This window comes from Pelophylax lessonae (assembly GCF_965119305.1).
Source record: "Pelophylax lessonae genome assembly, chromosome: 9".
NCBI classification, from domain to species: Eukaryota; Metazoa; Chordata; class Amphibia; order Anura; family Ranidae; genus Pelophylax; species Pelophylax lessonae.
In genome coordinates this window covers 57,024,213-57,045,438 of record NC_138776.1, presented here as the reverse complement: position 1 = coordinate 57,045,438, position 21,226 = coordinate 57,024,213, and the positions used below count along the sequence as shown (strand labels likewise).

The following is a 21,226-nucleotide window of genomic DNA, read 5'->3' as shown; positions in this document are numbered from 1 at the left end:
ATATTGGCCTAAATTCATGTTTTATAGCAGAAAGTAAAAATGTTTTTTTTTTTAAATGTCAGCATTTTTTTGTTTATAGCGCCAAAAATAAAAACTGCAGAGGTGATCAAATACCACCAAAAGAAAGCTCTGTTTGTGGGGGAAAAGGGATGTAAATTTTGTTTTGGTACAGCGTCGCACGGCCGCACAATTGTCAGTTAAAGTAACACAGTGCCTTAATACAAAAAAAAAAATGGCCTGGTCATGAAGAGGGATAATCCTTCCGGAGCTGCAGTGGTTAAAAAAGGCCTGGATTATATCTGGATATTAACATTTATTGGTAAAGGTAATCCAGGGAATATCTGATTGCCTCTCGGGAATCAGGAAGGATTTTTTTTCCCCTGCTGGAGAAAATTGGGACATACATTTTGTTTAGGTACAGCGTCTCCCCACCACGCAATTAAAGTAATGCAGTGCCGTATCGCAAAAAATGGCCTGGTCATGAAAGGGGGTAAATCTTCTGGAGCATAAGTGGTTAAACCTGCACTGTTAAGGACAGGGATTCTCAAACTACGTCCCTCCAGCTGTTGCGGAACTACACATCCCATGAGGCATTGTAAAACTCTGCATTCACAGACATGACTAGGCATGATGGGATTTGTAGTTCCTGAACAACTGTAGGGTCATAGTTTGAAGACCCCTGGTTTAGGAGATATGCACACTGCATGCAGGTGGTGATGTCACTGGCACATGCACTCTGATGGGATGGCATACCCATGCTGTCCCTTCAGAGCTCTGTACCACAGTCGGTGACTCCCATGCGCATGCGGGGGTTTGGCGTCATCACAGTGCTGCCAGTCTAACGGCTGGAGCACGGGAACCTGGAAAGAAGATCGGGTGAAGATGGAAGCCCTGTCAGTGGTGACAGCGTGCCGTTCGAGGGCTTCATTCCAAGGTAACTATTTCATAATCTGATAGTATGTTATTGTTGCCTTATGAGTTTATGTGTAATCTCCCTTCTCATTTTTAACCTAAATATTGTCTGAGGTCAATTAAATCTCATATCTTTCGGGTAGCAGTTATGCATACTAGCACATTATGCCATTGTCTTGCAAGGTTAGACTTTAACCACTTAAGCCCCGGAAGATTTTACCCCCTTCCTGATAAGGGGCTATTTTGCGATTCGGCACTGCGTGACTTTAACGGACAATTGCGCGGTCGTGCGACGCTGTACCTAAACAAATTTGATGTCCTTTTTTTCCCACAAACAGAGCTTTCTTTTTGTGGTATTTGATCACCTGTGCGATTTTTTGATCATGCGCTATAAACAAAAAAAGAGCGACAAGTTTGCAAAAATAACAATATTTTTCTCATTTTTTTATATGAAATTCCCCCAAAAAATGTAAAAATCTAAATTTTTTAACATTTTCAGCCAAATAGTTTTATGCTACATATGTTTGGTAAAAAAAATCGCAAAAAGCGTATTTTGATTGGTTTGCGCAAAAGTTATCGCGTTTACTAACAAAGGGAAAGATTTTTGTCATTTTTGTTGGTTTTTTTTAACGCGTAATGGCGGCGATTTGTGATTTTTTTTGCGGTACTGCGACATTGCGGCGGACAGATCGGAGCCTTGACTGACATTTTTGACACTTTTTGGGTTACCAGTGACATTTCTACAGTAATCAGTGCTATAAATATGCACTGTTACTGTAAAATTACACTGGCAGTGAAGGGGTTGACTTTTTTTGAGAGGGAGGGGCTATGTGTGTCCCTAGGGGCGTGATTCTAACTGTGATTGACTGTGTAAATCCCCTGCTGCCAGCAGCAGTAGACCCCCCCCAAGCAACAATAGATCCCCCTAGAAATAACAGACCCCCCAAAACAAACTACCCTCCAGCAAAAAAAAAAAATGATCCACCCCAGCAACAATAGATCCACCTGTAGTCAGCATCAATAGATCCTCCATTTACTAGCAACAATAGACTCCTCCCTCAACAGTAGATCCCTCGCTGGAACATAAGACCCCCCCCCCCCCCGAATAACATAAGACGCCCATAGAAACAATAGATGTCCCAGCAGATAGCAACAACAGACCCTCCAGCACACCCCTGTACCCAATGACATTACATATGTTCCCACTGGAAAAAAAGCCCTGATTATACCTATAATATTAACCACTTTACCTCCGCTCACATGGAGGCTACTGCGGCACTTTGCCACGATCCCGTCCAGCGACGTAGACCTACGTCGCTGGACTCCTCCCCCTGTAGGCGGCGCTCGCGCGCCGCCGGAGGCGCGCTCCCGCTGTTTTCATTCACAGCGGGAGTCGAGCCAGGGGAGGAGCAGGATCGAGTCTCGTCGGGGATCGAGTCTGGAGATCCGCCCGCTGTGTGTAAACACAGCGGGCGGATCTCCATAGTGACAGGGAGTGACAGATCAGAATGTTCAGCATAGCTGGACATCCGATCTGTCCCTGTCTCACAAAGTCACCTCCCCCCCCACACGTTAGTAAGCACCAGGCATACATTAACCCCTCCCTCTCCAATAAAATTAACCCCTTCACTGCCAGTGTCATTTTTACAGTAACAGTGCATATATATAGCACTGATTACTGCAGTAATGTCACTGGTACCCCCAAAAGTGTCAAAAATGTCAGTCAAGGGTCCGATCTGTCCGCCGCAATGTCGCAGTCCCGCAAAAAAAATCGCAGATCGCTGCCATTACTCGTTAAAAAAAAAAACACCAAAAATGACAGAAATCTTTCCCTTAGTTAGTAAACGCAATAACTTTTGCGCAAACCAATCAAAATACGCTTATCGTGATTTTTTTTTACCAAACATAGGTAGCAGAAAACAAATTGGCCAAAAATTTTAAAAAATTTGATTTTTACATTTTTTGGGGGGGGAATTTCATATAAAAAAATGTGAAAAATATTGTTATTTTTTCAAAATAAACGCTCTTTTTTTGTTTATAGCGCAAAAAGTAGAAATCGCACAGGTGATCAAATACCACCAAAAGAAAGCTCTATTTGTGGGAAAAAAAGGACGTAAATTTAGTTTGGGTACGGCGTGGCACGACCGCGCAATTGTCAGTTAAAGTTGCACAGCGCCGAATCGCAAAAAGTGGCCTGGACGGAAGACAGCAAAATTCTCCGGTGGTAAAGTGGTTAATGTATGGCAGGGCTCACCGTTCAACAAATTACTCTTTGACTTGTTTATGATTATTTTGGTGTGTGGGAGTTCCATCTACAATATACGATACATAATATAACATAACAAAATGACAGATTTCATGGAATGAGATTGAAAATAAAATGATTTATTATATTTTGAAGGAATACACAGAAATAAGTATTTTTTTCATAGATTTATTTTTTCTGCAGTTCTCCTTTTTGTCCTCTAGGTGGAGATTAGGAGGGTTCAGGTAGGGGGGCATCCAGATCACTGCAGGGTCCCAGGAACTGTTTGGTGTTAGCCACAACTGTCCCAGCAGCACAGAATGATGATCTATAGGAAAATAAAATATATATATATATATTCACAAACGCAGACAAAAGAAAATAAGAAAATATTTAAAGCCTTCCCCAATTCCATGACATGGAGTTGTCCTAAAGTGACTTAAAACCTGTTATAATATATTTTTTCATGCGGCATGCTCAGAAATGTGTCCGCCAACACTTTCCAGCGTTAGATCGAGGAAATGCTTTCTCCTGGAGACTGAGGAAATTCTTCCTCCTGCCTGCAGCAGACTGATGACATCACCTCAGCCTAGGCAAAGTCGCTGGCATGACATCAAGGCCACTCTTTACCGATTCAAGGTGGAGCTTTTCTGAAAATGTATGCTGTTGCTGTATTGTGACCTTATCTGATACACTTTAAAGCGGTATTAAACCCAAAACCAAAAATTTAATATACTGTATTGCAGCTTACCAAACATTAGATGTGGTGGCTGCAAATGTTTTCTTTTTTTTTTTTATTAGGCTTTTCCCCCCTCCGTTTTCACCTGGTGATCTTGCCAGTAACACGCCTCCTGTATTTGAGTGCCTCTACTCTGGATGGAGGAGCACAGGGGGCACATTTGGAAAGCAGCATTGTCAGTCCTGGGGGGAGCGGAGTGTAAAATGTACTAGCAGATTTAACCCCCCCGGAGGATTTGGCTGCTCAAAGACCAGGGCCTATTTTGTGATTCGGCACTGCGTGATTTTAACGGGCAATTGCGCGGTTGTGCGACGCTGTACCCAGATGAAATTGACGTCCTTTTTTTCCCATAAACAGAGCTTTCTTTTGGTGGTATTTGATCACCTGTTCAATTTTTACTTTTTGCGCTATGAACAAAAAAAAAAACGACAATTTTGAAAAAATAACAATATTTTTCACATTTTTTTATGTGAAATTCACAAAAAAAAATTTAAAAATCAAAATTTACCTTTTTGGCCAATTTGTTTTCTGCTACATATGTTTGGTAAAAAAAAATCGCAATAAGCGTATTTTGATTGGTTTGTGCAAAAGTTATTGCGTCTACTAACTACGGGAAAGATTTCTGTCATTGTTATTGTTTTCTTTTTTACTAGTAATGGCGGCGATCTGTGATCTTTTTTGCGGGACTGCGACATTGCGGCGGACAGATCGGACGCTTGACTGACATTTTTGACACTTTTGGGGGTACCAGTGACATTACTGCAGTTATCAGTGCTATACATATGCACTGTTACTGTAAAAATGACACTGGCAGAGAAGGGGTTAACTTTATTGGTGATCAGTGGGTTAAATGTGTCCCTAGGGGCGTGATTCTAACTGTGGGGGGGCGTGGCTTGTGATGTAACCACAGATACATACGATCCTACATAGCAGGATCGTATGATCTCTGCTATTACACCAGGGAGAATGACAGACGGCTGTGTTTAAATCAGCCACCTGCCTTTCTCCCTCTCCAGCGGGAGATCGCAAGTGACCGGCGGACATCGGAGCCACCGGTCACTCGCGCGGGGATGTCAGGGAACGAGAGGGGGCGGGAGCGCACCTCCGGCGGCGCGCGCTTGCCCCCTAGAGGCTCGTAGCCTGTAGGGGGCTGACTGCCACAGTAAATAGTCGTGCGGCGGTCGGCAAGCGGTTAAATACACTAACAAACTAAAGCTGAACTCCAGCTAACACTTTATAAGCAATTATGATAAACTGTTATTTTCCTTTTAGCATAAAGGTTTTGAATGAATAAAAAAAAACTGATCATTTTAACCTCTTGCCGACCGCCCACCATAGTATTGCTGCGGCAGGGCGGCTCGGCTGCGCAAAATCACATAGTACTACGTGATTTCATGCACGAGGTTATAGACACAGCGGGAGGCGGGCCGCGGGAGGAGAGGTGGAGATCACCGCCTTCCTCTCGTTATCATCAGATAAACTGACAGAAGACCCGCCTGCTTATATAAACAAAGCAGGCGGGTCTTCTATGAGACAGGCAGGAAGAGATCAGGAGTTTCAGCTAAGCTACAACCCCGATCTCTCTGTGCCTGTCACAGAGCCCTTCCCCCACACAGTCAGCAAGCATATTTAGGCACACATTAACCCCTTTGATCACCCCCAGTGTTAACCCTTTCCCTGCCAGTGTCATTTATACAGTAACAGTACATAATATTTAGCACTGATTACTGTATTAGTGTCACTGGTCCCCAAAAAGTGTCAAAAATGTCAGTTAGGGGTCCGTTCTGTCCGCCGCAATGTCGCAGTCCCGCTAAAAAAACGCTGATCGCCGCCATTACTAATAAAAACAAAAGAAATAAATAAAAATTCAATAAATCTATCCTGTAGTTTGTAAACGCTATAACTTTTGCGCAAACCAATTAAAATACGCTTTTTGGGATTGTTTTTTTACCAAAAATATGTAGCAGAATACAAATAAAAAATTTGATTTTTTAAATTTTTTTATTGGGAATGTTTTATATCAGGAAGTAAAAAATATGGTGTTTTTTTTCAAAATTGTCGCTCTTTTTTTGTTTATAGCGCAAAATCTAAAAACCGCAGAGGTGATGAAATACCACCAAAAGAAAGCTCTATGTGTGGGAAAATAAGGACATCAATTGTATTTGGGTACAGCATCGCACGACCACGCAATGTTTCGTTAAAGTAACGCAGTGCCGAATCGCAAAGAATAGCCTGGTTATTAAGGGGGTAAAACCTTCCGGAGCTGAAGTGGTTAAGCACCCCTGCTAGTGTTAAATGGTTTGTCTCATCCCTGTAAGTGATTCATCTGGAGGAGAGCTTGTTCTTTTGAAAAAGAACAGACTTGCTGGCTGGATCAACAGATTCAAATAGAAGAAAGAAAACCTAAAAATAAAAGGTAAACTCATGCAGCCATCACATCTGCAATATAATAAATGTTTGCTTTTGCTTTTAATACTGCTCTAATATCACACTAACATACTGTACATTTAGAGACCACTATGTTTTCATCCTAGAAAATCTTGTGACATCGGCATTTACATACTTGCCAACATTTGAAAAAAATTTCCAGGGACATTTTGCAGCACAGCTATCAATTACTTACCACACCCACTTCCCTGAAGCTCCGCCCACTCTGCATAATTACTCTCCGCCTACTTATCAGATTATAGGGTCTACTTCATAAAGAGAGAATTACAGGAATTTGAAAAGGGAATTTCAAACTTAAGGCCAAAGTAGCAGAGTTGGAAATATTCTCCCATTCAGCTGCACTACTTCTGCCTAAAGTTTAAAATTCTCATCACAATTCCCTGCATTTCTAAAGTGTCAGCTTGTCGGAAGGTGCTCTGCCCCCCCCTGCTGGCGGATTTCGGAAAGTGCACCATGCTGACACCCTGCCTCCGGTGACACGTTAAATTTGCGACAGGCGGGAAGAGTGAGCAGGCACCAAGAGAGAGACAACCTGCTGCCAGAACTACAACACATAGCTGGGGTGAGAGCGACACTGTGTGGAACAAAATTTAAAAAAAAAAAAAAAAAAAAAAATTTTTTTTTTTAATGATTTACATTGTCCCTGATTAACAGGGACAATGTAAATTACCCGGGACAGGCTCCTATTTGCCGGGATTGTCCCGGGAAAAACGGGACAGATGGCAGGTATGCATTTACATCCTCGGACTTGCCTGTCAGCTCTGGTGGCCATCTTGGAACAGAGGGGATTCCACCTTTATCCATGTTCCCCTGTAACAGACCACTGCAGTTCCTCATCTGTTGTTTACTGATATCGGAGAAGGATAGCTGACTGTTTTACGGGATCTTTGGCCACAGAAGCCAAGGAACCATATCAGCCCCCCATGAGGAAAAAGATGCAAAAAAGGTTTTCAAAAGATACGTCAGTTTAAAGAAAATATTATAAAATACCCCTTCTCCCCATTAGCCACAGGTCCCAGTAAACAGATTGCACATTCTAGATCAGTGTTTCTCAACCTTTTTTCAGTCAATGCGCCCTTTAAAAACGATGGACAGTCTTGAGGCGCCCCATTCTAAAATGTAAAAACTATTCTATTTTTTTTTTTTTGCATACCACAGTAACATCCACACAAGTAGGAAACCCAACGTTAGAGGTGATTTATTCTTCCATAGCAAATATACTTTTTAAAACTGGTACTGACTAGTATTCCAATGTTTCTCTTCTACCCCAATTTGTCTCCATCACTCTGCTAAGGTGCCCCCAAGAAGTTTGTTATGGTGCCCAATGAAAACCTGTAGCTTTGTGTAACTAAAAGGCAGCTTTATCCACAAGCCGGCTTGTATATCATTTTGGGGCAATTTTTAGGCATTTTGCCAAGGCACCCCTGAAGAAACCTTAGGCACCCTGGTTGAAAAAGGCTGCTCTAGAAAACAAGAGCTCAGATATTTGTAATCACAAAACTGTGCAAGTGGTCCATCGCATCAGCTCAGACCCAACTCAAAAGGAAGAAAGTATTTTGTTTACCTGTAACTTCACAAAAAGTTATATACATATTTTTGGTAAAAAAAAAAAATCCTACTAAGTGTATTTTGATTGGTTTGCGCAAAAGTTATAGTGTCTACAAACTATGAAATAGATTTATGGACTTTTTAATATTTTTTTATTGTTTTTCTAGTAATGGCGGCGATCAGGGATTGTTAGCGGGACTGTGACATTGCGGCAGACAAATCTGACACTTAGGCTCCATGTACACGGGACGCTGGAAATGGCCGTTTAGGAGCAGTTGGGCGTTTTTTTCAGAAGCCCCTGAACCCATCTACATTTTATCTTATCTGTCCATGTACACCAGGTCGTTTACAGTCATTTGCAGGCAGTTGCGTTCAGGGACTGTTTTTAGAACGCAATTATTTGCGTTCGAACGTGTGTTTCCCGGCGTTTCAAACGCACAAACGCGTCTAAACGCGTCCGAACGCGTCTGAACGCGATGACCCGCGTTTAGCGTTCGCGTTTTTCCATTTTAAAGGGGAATAATTTTTTTGACCTCTAGGAACGCTTCTAAACGCAAACGCCCGCAAACGCTGCTTAACGCCCGCTAAACGCGGGTACAAACGCGACTGAACGGACGTTTCAAACGTCCTAAAAATTCCAGCATTCAAAGGGACTTTTAACAACGTCCCGTGTACATGGAGCCTAAAGCCTCGTACACACGCACCGATTGTTGGCCGACCGATCGTCCGTCTTTTGTCCAGTGTTGTTGTGTTGGTTGAAATGTGCTCTAGACTTGCACTGGGCTTTTGTTGGCCGACAGAAACCAACTTCAGAAGTGATGTCCTGTGCTGGTTAACTTTCCGTGTGTTTTTCTTCTCTGAGCATGCCCAGTCTTGCTCATCTGATTTTTGTCTGCCGAATTCTGTACTGACTGAGGAACAATCGGCCGTTCTGGTGACGGCCAACAAAAATTTTATAGCATGCACACCAGATTTTGTTCGATCCAAAAGTCGCAGTCGGTTGTCGGAAGCATCATACTAACAAGCCGACAATCGGCCAATCGGACGTTGGCCGAAAAATTTACGGCTTAAGGCTAAATGTACACGGGACGTTTGCAAAACTCCTTTGAACGCTGGAATTTAACAGCTATGTAAACAACGTTTAAAACGTCCATTGTGTCGCGTTTGCATGCCGTGTTTAGCGGGCGTTTTGCGCTCAGATCCCTTTTTAGAGGTCAAAAAAGCATTCCCCTCTTAAACAGTAAAAACGCAAGCGCTAAACGCGGGTGACTGCGTTTGGTCGCGTTTGGCATTTGAAACGCCAGTAAACACACGTTCTGAACATCCTGAACGCAAATAATTGCTTTCGAAAAAACGACACTGAACTCAACTGCCTCTAAATGACTGTAAACCACTCAGTGTACATGGACAGATAAGATAACATAGAGGAGGGTTCAGGGGCTGCTGAAAAAAACGCCCAACTGCTCCTAAACGTCCGTTTATCAGCAGCAGTGACACCTTTTGGGGGCCAGTGACACCAATATAGGGATCAGTGCTAACAAAAAATGCGCTGTTACTTTATAAATGACACTGGCAGGGAAGGGGTTAACACTAGGGTTGATCAAGGGCTTAAGTGTGCTCCTAGGCAGTGCTTTCTAACTGTGTGGGGGATGGATGTACTAGAGGAAAAGAGAGATCTGTATTTCAGCTTAGCTGAAACACAAGATCTCACTCTTCCTCTGTGACAGAACAGCGGTTTGCCTTGTTTACAAAGGCAGACGGTCGTTCTGTCATTCTTCTGCACGATCAGGGATGGCCAGCAGCCATCGCGGCCCCTGGACCCACTCATTGGCTCCCGCTCTGTCTAATCACAGCTGGAGCGGCGCTCCGGCGGCGTGCAACGCGCCCCCAGAACCATGTACAAAAATCACATACCTTTATGTGATTTTGCACAGCCAGGCTGCCCTGCTGCAGTAAATATGCAGTGGGCGGTCCGAAAGTGGTTAAGGAAGCGACATGTCCGGACATGTGACCCCTGATGGCGTCAGATGTTCCTGACGAAACATGCGTAGGGTGGGACTAACGTGACACGCCACTTCTGGCGTATTGGAACCCAGGTGGAACGCAAGCTGACGTTCCTGGAATGTTTTGAATGCTGTAAATTACTTTACATATTGTAGGTGTGATTTTAATTATATTTTTAATAAACCTGGATTTATTTCACCATGAGAGGCTTATCTTTTATCCCCCTTTTGAAACATGGTTCGGCATTAAACTTTGAAGGCACAGGAGCGCCACTACTGATGGTGTACCCTGGGATGCTAATGCAAGTGGATTATCTGTTCCCCAATGCTATATTTGACTGCCTGTAATAGGGGTCCAATGGTTCTGGTGAGTGAGGTGTGTGCTTGTTTGTTGGTAAAGAGCAGGCACTGTTGGTGTGCAACTACCTTGGTGCTGGTGGATACATATCTTCTTGGAATTTTTGGAAAGGACACTGTTACTATCACAATAGTTCACTGGACTTTTATGAGCCTGATTTTTTCTTTTTTTTTATGTATTGCTGGCCATACACTATATGAAAAATCGTTCCAACTAATTTTAAAAAAATGAACACTTGGCTGTGAGAGCAGATGATTGTGCTATCATCTAATGACCAATAAATTGTTCAATGGACATAAATTAATCAGTTTTTTGTTTGTTTTTTCACATATACCTAGTGCAAACTGCTTGGACGAGAAACACATTAACCTTTCAATTTATCGTTCGTTCGGCAGAAAATTTCCAAACTTGCCCTTTGTTTTTTGGCTCAAAGATGTTACAGCCGATTACCGGTTTGTGCCCATTACCTGGCCGAAAAAACGAACAAACTGTCCAAATTAACAAATTTCAGCCAATTTTTTGTATAGTGTATGGCCACCATAAGAGCATGGCTTATTAATTTATGATTCAAGATTTTTTTGGCTATGGTTTAGCTATGCAACGAGCAGCTCTCAAGTATATCACTGATATTATTAGCCTCATTGTTTTGCCCAACTTCGTTTTGTTTTATCTCTGTAATTGTTGGTGTTTATCCCTTAAGGTTATATTAACCCTTTGATTGCTATAATCCTATTTTTATGCTTCTGGGCCAATATTACATCTGGGTTACAACACAGATTCAGCACAATATTGTATTTGATTGTATGTCTGTTGTAACCAATTGGTTCTGGTCTTTTAGTTTATGCAACGCCATAAAGAAACAATTTTTATGGCTTATTTTTGGGGTTTTGTAATGGAAATCATATAGATACATTCTGTTCTAAAGAGGCTTAATTTGCCTCACAATGGTTTATTGGGAACCTTTTGGCCCCCCTCATCATAACCTCACCATAATATCTGGTTATACTTTATTATACATTTTACTTCGTTACTTAAAGGAAAATCTTATCATTTGGTGGGATTTAGAGAGGGAAACTGAACAAATAGAAGGATGACAAAGAGCAATTAGTTGTTTGTCTTTCGGCTGTCTCTAACCCAAATGGCTCTGGTTCCTCTGTGATAAAGAACATTGAGAGTGGCTTACATGGTTCCATCTTCTCCGCTTTGCACGTTGATCCTGGTTGCTCCCAGCTGCCCCGTGGAGTTGTTGAACTGTATTGGGGTCCAGTGGAATGTAACACGATCTAATGGATGGAGCATCACTGAGGAATCAATAAATTTAGAATAGGTGTTCCCAGGGACCAGACTTCGTCTACAGGGGGAAAAGAGTGAAAAAAAGGAAAAGACTAAATAAAAAACATTGTACTGAATTTGTTGGTACATTTTCCTAAATTAAAGGGCAAACTCTAATGGTTGTGTTTCAAGTTTGTGTGGTTGGTATGTCATCTCACTTTCAATGTTTATTGAACAAGGTCGTCAGATACAGCCAACGCATTTTGAGAATGGGCTTCCGACTTCTTCAGGGATTACATACTGGTTGGGGTTTAATCAATTAAAGTTCATTAAACAGCCTGGATTGTGGCTGAGTGTCAGTGCAACCCGGCTACAGTAAAGGCAGTCAACTCGGCATGCTCCTTGAATAAGCTGTTAAATTACGGATGCTGCTAACCTTATCTACTAATTTTTCTAAAATCCTACTAATCTAGGTCCCACAAATCCTAAACCCTGATGAAGCCTAAACCCTGTGCTTTGTGTGTGAATGGACAATGTCCATTCACAGGAGCGCAGCTGGGGAGTGAGTCTGCTCATGTGCCCCCATTGCAAGATGTGTGCTATTGGGGGCACTCAACGGGGGGGGGGGGGGGCAGGACTGCTAGCAAGGGACCCAAAAAGAAGAGGATCTGGGCTGCTCTGTGCCAAACACTAGCACAGAGCAGGTAAGTATATCATGTTTGTTATTTTAAAAAAACCTTTGGAATCACTTTAAAATTCAAATCTAGACAGAAAAAAAATTACTCCAATTGATAAGGGGAGGAGTCATTGCTCTCAAGGGTTGGGGTCATTGCAAAAAGTCCTTGTGTGTGTAAACTTCAGCTTCAGCTATTGGGCTTTGTAAACATCAACCTTTTTCTCGATATGCAGCGCTACAGGTCAAACATGTGCATGAACACATCCAATTAGGTACAGTACATAACCTCATATGTTGCCACAGCACGGTCATAGGTTATAGTTAGGGCTGTTCTGTGTCTTACCTCTCCAGCCAATGCTCAGTCACGTTCCCTCCAGCCCCATAAAGTGATATATACATTATTCCAGATGTTTCTGCCGTCCCGTTTAATGTTAGAGAAATGGTATATCGCCAACCTGCAGGGAAGGTAGAATGTCAGGAGGGTATTCAGATCTTCAGCAGGAAACATTCAGTTCAAGATTTCATAAAATTTTCTTATTCTAGTCCTGACAGTTGTAAAGCACTCTGTGGGGAGTTTTAATGGTATTTCATCAGATCTCAAACAAGGAAAAAAAAATTCCTGTGTAGGCAGGTGCAGTCTATTTTCGCCACTGTATGTGGTACTCAACAGGAGTTGTACTGCAGCTGGAGGGGAAGTCAAGGGACACATGGATTCTCTATGGTTCCCTCGAGCAGCCTTCCGGTTAGCTTTGCTGCATCCAGGTGACCCTGGCAACCATCTTGGGTCACAGAGCCTTTTAAAGTTCCTGCCCCCAGGTTTCGGTTCACATTTACAAAGTGGCTAGCAGAGGGAGAGCGTACCCATCTGTTAGGGACAGCACTAGTTTCAGGAGGAGTAGGGAAAGCAGAGGGAGAGCGTACCCATCTGTTAGGGACAGCACTAGTTTCAGGAGGAGTAGGGAAAGCAGAGGGAGAGCGTACCCATCTGTTAGGGACAGCACTAGTTTCAGGAGGAGTAGGGAAAGCAGAGGGAGAGTGTACCCATCTGTTAGAGACAGCACTAGTTTCAGGAGGAGTAGGGAAAGCACTAGTTTCAGGAGAAGTAGGGAAAGCAGAGGGAGAGCGTACCCATATGTTAGGGACAGCACTAGTTTCAAGAGGAGTAGGGAAAGCAGAGGGAGAGCGTACCCATCTGTTAGAGACAGCACTAGTTTCAGGAGGAGTAGGGAAAGCACTATTTTCAGGAGGAGTAGGGAAAGCAGAGGGAGAGCGTACCCATCTGTTAGGGACAGCACTAGTTTCAGGTGGAGTAGAGAAAGCTTTGGGTCCACATCTGCACTTCAGCAAGCTCCCTTTTGCGTCGGAATGGCCAGGCTGCATTCCACCAACTTTGGCAAGCACGGTCTTTAGTCGGGGCCTACTACTGCTGGCTCTCCACTGCATTTACTGTAAGTTCCTGATCGGGTAAGCTCCCCCGCTGTTTTTTTCGTACTGTTTGCAAGTTTTTCAATACTGGGTTACTGCATGCCAGGCTTCTGTGTGTTTACTGCCGCAACACCACGATGCACCTACCCAACACCCTAAAAATTTCTGTCCTGCACAATTTCATGATTTATTATGCCCCCAAAACCAGATGAAAGAGCTGTTTTCTTTATTTTCAGATATAGAAGTAGTTGGTAACATGCATCTGGACTTGTTCTGTAATGCTGAAGACATTTTACTGCTTATATGTGTTGCTTCATCTGTTCTAATTTCTGATTTCTTCATTAGCAAAGGCTTGGATATGCAGAGAAGTCTTCAACGTTATATAAAAAATCCAGTTGAATGTGACCAATACTAAACGATTTAACACTAGCTTGATAAATCAGAGATTTCTTTTTCACCCTTTTACACCATCATATATTAGAGAGAACTCTTCTTGGTACATTTCTCCAGGTCATCTTCCAGAAACTAAAGAATAAAATGGATTGAGCAGCACAAAAAAACCTCCTCCACCAGTACTCACTGGAGAAGTCCTTAGTGTCCCCGCCAGTGTTCAGGTAGAGCTTCATCTTCTGGTCTTTGATGTTGTAATACTCTTCTGAGTAATGACCCATAGTGGGGCATCTCTCGAGGGGGCAGGGGAAACAGGAGCCCTGGGGGGAGAAGACACAACCATCTGATATTATAATAATTGGGGTTTTATTATAGCAGTTTTGGAGACTAACATTAACATATAACTAAAGTCAATTTCTTTTAATTTTGGATGGAGTAGGAAATGGTTAAAGCGAGTGTGAAAGAAGACCTAGTTGATGCAAAGTGTGATGAGGCTGAAGCATTATGGGTGGAGCTTAATACGGGTGTGCGTACTACAAGGGTAATCATTGAAGTTTGTTATAGGCCACCCAGTGTTAATGAGGAGATGGAGACTTAGCTCCTTGCACAGGTAGAAAGGACTGCAAGAGCTGGGACAGTGAAAATAATAGGGGATTTTAAATAAAGACAGGTAAAGAGTAAAAATGTATAAACCTATTACAAGACAATTTTATGGTCCAATTCATAGAGGCTCCGACTAGGAATGATGCTCTGCTGGACCTGGTAATCTCAAATCATGCAGAGGTTATAACTAATGTTCATATAAAAGAACATCTGGGTAGCAATGACCATAACATGATTTCATTTAATGTTAACTGTAAGCAGCAAACACATACTAGAAAGGTAAAAACACTTAACTTTAAGAGAGCACATTTTCCAAGGATGAGGGCTGCTCTCCAAAACTTAAATTGGGAGGGAATATTGGCATAGGTGAACACAGAAAAGAAATAGGAATTCTTCAAAACAATTGTATGTGAACTGGTGGCAAAGTATATTCTTATGAGCAATAAGTTTAAAAGTCTAAAAATAAAACCCATGTGGCTCACAGCCAAAAGTTAAAAAAGCTATAAATATTAAGAAAAAAACTTTAAAAAAATATAAAAATGAGGGAACACTATCATTGTTTAAATATTATAAAGAATATAACAGTATATGTAAAAAGGAAATAAAGGATGCAAAAATTTAAAACAAATGACCCAAAAAAATCTTCAAATATAATAATAGTAAAAAAGTCAGGTCTGAGCATGTAGGCCATTTACAAAATAATCTGGAGTGAGTGACTAGGGACAAAGAGAAGGCAAATTTATTAAATACTTTCTTCAGCTCTGTGTATACAAAGGAGGAGGAGGGGAAGCTCATGTCCATAATGGGGATGGTATTGACAGCCCCAAATGATCCACAATGGCTCAAATGGACAATGGACGTGATATGGTCCAAAAATATTTAGAATAAAGGTAAATAAAGCACCTGGACCAGATGGCATCCACCCACTCAAAATAATTGAGCTCTGTCATTTCAAAGCCATTGTTTCTTATTTTTAGGGACTTGTAAATGGCTGGAATAGTACCACTGGATGGGCGTAAGGCCAATGTGGTGCCTATATTAAAAAAGGGATCGAAGTCTTTACCAAGTAACTATAGACCTGTTAGCCTAACTTGTCTGGTTGGGAAGATACTGGAGAGTTTAATAAAAGACCATATACTGTAGATGAGTTCTTGCTGGAAAAAAATATTTTAAGCAACAGACAGCATGGATTCATGAAAAAGTCCGACAAACCTGATTTCTTTTTATGAGGATGTAAGTAAAAATTTGGACAGAGGGGTGGCTGTGGACGTAATATATTTTCATTTTGTAAAAGCATTTGACACAGTTCCCCACACACGGCTAATGTGTAAGGTAAAGTCTACAGGCTTGGAAAGATCAGTTTGTAAATGGATAGAAAACTGTCTAAAAGATCGAATTCATAGTGATTAATGAATTTTTCTCTGAATGGTGTTAGTGGGGTATCCCAAGGTTCAGTGTTGGGACCCTTACTTTTTAATATATGTATAAATTATATAGGGTCTGGGATTAAAAGTACCATTTCAGTCTTTGCAGATGACACCAAGCTATGCAGTGGAATAAAGTCCTTACAAGGATGTCCCCAATACTCAAGCCAACCTCAATGCACCGTTTCATTGGGCAACTATGTGGCAAATGAGGTTTAATGTTGATAAATGTAAAGTTATACACTTGGGCGCTAGAAATATACATGCTTGATACATACTAGGAGAAATAGAACTGAGGGAACCAAAGGCGGAGAAGGATCTGTGTGTTTTTGTAGATCATAAGCTTAATAATAGCATGCAATGCCAAGCTGCGGTTTCCAAAGCAAGCACTTTTTTTGTATTAACAGAGGTATGGGCTCTAGAGAGAGAGATATTTCTTTTGCCCCTGTACAAATCATTAGTAAGACCTCATCTTGAATATGCCGTTCAGTTTTGTGCATCAGTTTTTAAAAAGGATATTGGGGAACTGGAGAAAGTGCAGAGAAGGGCAACCAAACTGATAAGAGGCATGGAGGAGCTCAGCTATGAGGGAAGATTAGAGTAACTGAGTTTTTTCTCTTTTGAGAAGAGGGGATTGTGGGGGGGGGGGGTATGAATATGTATAACAGGTATAAATACATAAGTGGTCCATATAGTAAGCTTGGTGGTGAGTTATTTAAGGTCTGACTTTAAGGTCATCACCGAGTACAAGGTAGCACTCATTACGTCTGGAAGAAAAGAGATTTCCTATCCAAATATGGAAAGGCTTCTTCATAGTAAGAGCTGTGAAAATGTGGAATAGACTCCCTCAAGAGCTGGCTCTGGCCAGCTCAGTAGATTGCTTTAACTGCTTGCCCACTGTATACAGTACATATATGGTGGCAAGGTGGGTTCCCTGTGCAAAATCACGTAAAGGTAGCCAATCAACAGATCAAATCTGCCGGGACCCACTGATCTTTCCAAGAGAGGCAGAACGACAGTCTGCCGATGTAAACAGGGCAGATCACCGTTCTGTTAGTAGGGAAGGTAGAGATCCTGTGTTTCTGCTAAGCAGGAACATGGATCTCTGCCTTCCTACAGTAAAAACACATCCCTCACAGTTAGCAACCACTCCCTAGGAACACATTTAATCCTTTGATCGCCCCTGATGGTAATCTCTTCACTGCCAGTTTGATTAGTACAGTGAGAGTGAATAACAAAAATTGCTATATCCATAAAGTGCTAGTGAAAAAAATAGTGAAAGAATAATGAATCACAATAATAATCCAAGCATAAAATAAATAAATATAAATAAGTCCATAAGGTGCTTGCGTGAATGTTCGTGTAATGCAATCTCAATAAATATAGTTTTACACCATGTTATTTTGCATACATGCGCATATTTTTTCATTTTTTGCTTAGTTTTTTATTTTTGTGCTGGATTTTATATATTTATTAATATATCCACTTTGAATTAAGCGCCAATTCTACCGTGTTTCCCTGAAAATAAGACCGGGTCTTAAATTAATTATTGGCTACAAAAGACACACTAGGGCTTATTTTCAGGTGATGTCTTATTTATTTACAGTATGTACAAGGACAATCCTAAAGTGGTTGTAACCCTAAATGAAAAAAAAATATAAAAATCCTGATCCTTTAAACCATGATAGACAGCACAGTCCTTGTGCTGTGTCATTTACCCCTCTCTATGTTTAAAGAAAAAAAAACCTGGAATAAAACAATAAAATATTAAAAGAAAAATTTTTGTGTCCCCTGTCTTCTCTTCTCCTCTCCCCCTGTCAACTCAGGAGTCAGCAATATGATATTCTGTAATCCCAAAAATAAACCTTGGTTAAAGTCATTGTAAAGTTATGTGATCTGTTTTGTTAAAAGATTATATAATATCCAGTGAGTCTCCATTTGTAAGTGGTGCTGTAAAAAAGGTATTTTCCACAATAAAGTTACAAAAGGAGACACACTGCACATTATATAATCTTTTTACAAAACAAATTACATGTTTTTACATGGATTTTAACTATAGCTTATTTTCGGGGTAGGGCTTATATTGCAGCTATCCCCAAAAAATCAGGCTAGGTCTTATTTTAGGGGTAGGGCTTATTTTCGGGGAAACAGGGTATTCATAATACCTACATTTTTAGCATTGATCATGGTATTAGTGTCACTGATCCCCAAAAAGTGTCACTTAATGTCCTATTTGTCGGCCGCAATATCGCAGTCCTGCTAAAAGCCACTGATCACCGCCATTACTAGTAAAAAATGAATAAACAAATAAAAATACCATAAATATATCCCATCGTTTCTAGACACTATTTTTTGCACAAACGAATCAATATACGTCTATTGGGATTTTCTTTATCAAAAATATGTACCAGAATACATATTGGTCTAAATTGATGAAGAAAATACATTTTTTACATTTTTTTGTTTCTTGGATATGTTTTATAGCAGAAAGTAAAAAATATTGTTTTTTTTTTTTTTTTTTTCCAAAATTGTCGGTCATTTTTGGTTTATATCGCAAAAGATAAAAACCAAAGAGGTAATCAAATACCACCAAAAGAAAACTCTATTTGTGGGAAAAAAGGACATAAATGTTATTTGGTGACAGCATCGCATGACCACACAATTGTCAGTTAAAGTAACGCAGTGCCGTATCACAAAAAATGGCCTGGTCATGAAGAAGGGTAAATCTTCCGGAGCTTATGTGGTTAAAAAAAGCCTGGATTCTTTCCTAAATGTACATAATATATCTGGATACTAACATTTATAAGTAAAGTTGATCCAGGTAATATCCGATTGCCTCTTGGGGGATCAGGAAATAATTTTTTCCCCTGCTGGAGCAAATTGGATCATGCTTTGCTTGGGAATTTTTTTTTCCTTCCTCTGGATCAACTGTGGGTATGTGCTTGTGTGTAAAGGATTGTAGGCTTTTTTTTTCTCTCTCTTTTATTGGTTGAACTAGATGGATGGACTTGTGCCTTTTTTCTACCAGACTAACTATGTAAAGCCCCGTACACACGCACCGATTGTTGGCCGACCGATCGGCCGTCTTTTGTCCAGTGTTGTTGTGTTGGTTGAAATGTGCTCTAGACTGCACACGAATTTTGTCGGCCAACAACAACCAACTTCAGAAGTGATGTCATGTGCTGGTTTACTTTCCCTGTGTTTTTTCTTCTCTGAGCATGCCCAGTCTTGATCATCTGATTTTTGTCTGCCGAAATCTGTACTGACTGACGAACAATCGGCCGTTCTGTTGACGGCCAACAAAAATTTTATAGCGTGCACACCAGATTTTGTTCGGCCGAAAAGTCGCAGTCGGTTGTCGGAAGCATCATACTAACAAGCCGACATTCGGCCGATCGGACGGTGGCCGAAAATTTACGGCCAACAAACGGTGCGTGTGTACGAGGCTTTACTATGTAAAAACACGTGTCAGGTTTTTCTTCATGTATGCTATGTATATCTTCTCTGTTTCTGCAATTTAGCCACTGGGTTTCACTTGAAGCCATGCCAATACTAAACCCATTATAAACTTGAGCTTCCCCATTTTCCTTCGTATATACCGAGCTGAACTTTGCAATAAGACATATCCAGAGGTTGAATCTCTCCAACAGGAAGATAAACAGCAATAAATACCGTCGACTACACTGGCCAGGGAACAGGCAGAGAGGAAGCAGATGTGCAACATTTCCTTTTTGTGCATTAAACACTTTCTCTTGTATTTGCCAGTGTAAATTTTTAATCATTTTCTCACATCACGTTTACAAATTGTCAAAAAATTGGGAAATTGATAGAAAATGGTAAGAATTTACTTTAAGTGCAGGAAGATGAGAGGAAATTGTAGAGAGAGACGAGATTTAGCACAACATTAGAGATTTCTTTCTATAGCAACCAATCAGAATTGTTTTCTAATTCTTCCACCAAATGAACAGTGAATTCTAATTGGCTGCTATTGGCAACACCTTCAGTTTTGTTCTCCAGCCCCATGGTATAGTGAGGTGCAATCTATCAGCGTTGCAGTAAATGACACTTACGGAGGTGAAGTTCTCATAGCTGTCACAGGGGTAGCTGACAAAACCGCCAGGAAATCGGATACTCTGCATGTAATAGAGGAACGCTCGGAAGTGGTTGCAGGCAAACGTCTCCAACATATCTGCCAATTAAAAAATATATTTTTATACCTGCTGTACGTAATACAGTAATACCTCGATTTGCGAGTAACCTGGTTTACGAGCGTTCTGAAAGAGGAGTAACATTTTTTTTTAAATGTTGCCTTGATATGCAAGTGCTGTCTTGATATATGAGCAATATAACTCTCACAGTGTTAAAGTGGTTTAGTATAAGCATGCCATCCTTTCTGTTAAACAACAACATGTGTCCTTGTGCCTGTGCTGTATAAAAAAAATGCAGACTATACCTTATAGCAGAGCGTCTTCTGGCGCTCACGTGACTCCTCATCTCTCTCAGGAAAGGAGCAGAGAGCCGAGGACTCACTTGAGTGCCGAGGGATGCTCAGATACAGTATACGTAGAAATCGGCACCTTTTATATACAGCACAGGCACAGGGACACATAATGTTATTTGACAGAGGGGATGGCATGCTTATACAGTACTGTACTATAGATATGATAGCAGCAGGAGGGGAGGATCGTGGAGTGGACAGAGCTGACAGCCAGAGAGAGGAGGTACAGTACTGTATTTTATATTGCTGTAATCATTTTTATATGAATGAATGGTTGTGGAACAAATCATCTGAGTTTCTATTATTTCTTATGGGGAAATTCGCTTTGATATACAAGGGCTTTGGATTACAAGCATGTTTCTGGAAAGAATTATGCTCGCAAACCAAGGTATTACTGTAAATGTATACCCTAATACACAGAGACCTGAATCTTACTTATAGACAGGGCTTTTTTTCAGCGGGAACGCGGGGGAACGCAGTTCCGGCACCTTCAGTCTGAATTTATGCAATGGCAAAGGGGTGCTGGGGTCAGTGGGGTGAGCTGAATGGCCTATTGATGCTGGCTGCTGGGGGATCTATTGTTGCTGGGGTGAATCTATTATTGCTGGAGGGCATTTTGTTGTGGAGGGGACTACTGTTGCAGTGAAGGATTTATTGTTGCTTGGGAAAAATATTGTTGATGAGG

At 41.3% G+C, this 21,226-nt stretch overlaps 1 protein-coding gene across 2 annotated transcripts in view; it reads right to left on the bottom strand.

Moving 5' to 3' along the window:
• LOC309563814 (inactive pancreatic lipase-related protein 1-like) overlaps positions 1-21,226 on the bottom strand; it is a 252,508-nt gene that overhangs the window by 196,990 nt on the left and 34,292 nt on the right. The window contains exons 8-12 of one of the 2 annotated variants that reach the window (XM_082268436.1): positions 20,114-20,232; positions 14,207-14,336; positions 12,545-12,656; positions 11,437-11,604; positions 3,357-3,485 (exon numbers count right to left, since the gene is read on the bottom strand). In XM_082268436.1, coding sequence (XP_082124562.1) covers positions 3,389-3,485; positions 11,437-11,604; positions 12,545-12,656; positions 14,207-14,336; positions 20,114-20,232 — 626 coding nt within the window. In that variant the 3' untranslated portion in view covers positions 3,357-3,388. Of the gene's footprint in view, positions 1-3,356; positions 3,486-11,436; positions 11,605-12,544; positions 12,657-14,206; positions 14,337-20,113; positions 20,233-21,226 lie in introns of those variants that run through there. The other variant, XM_082268437.1, reaches the window with a different exon arrangement.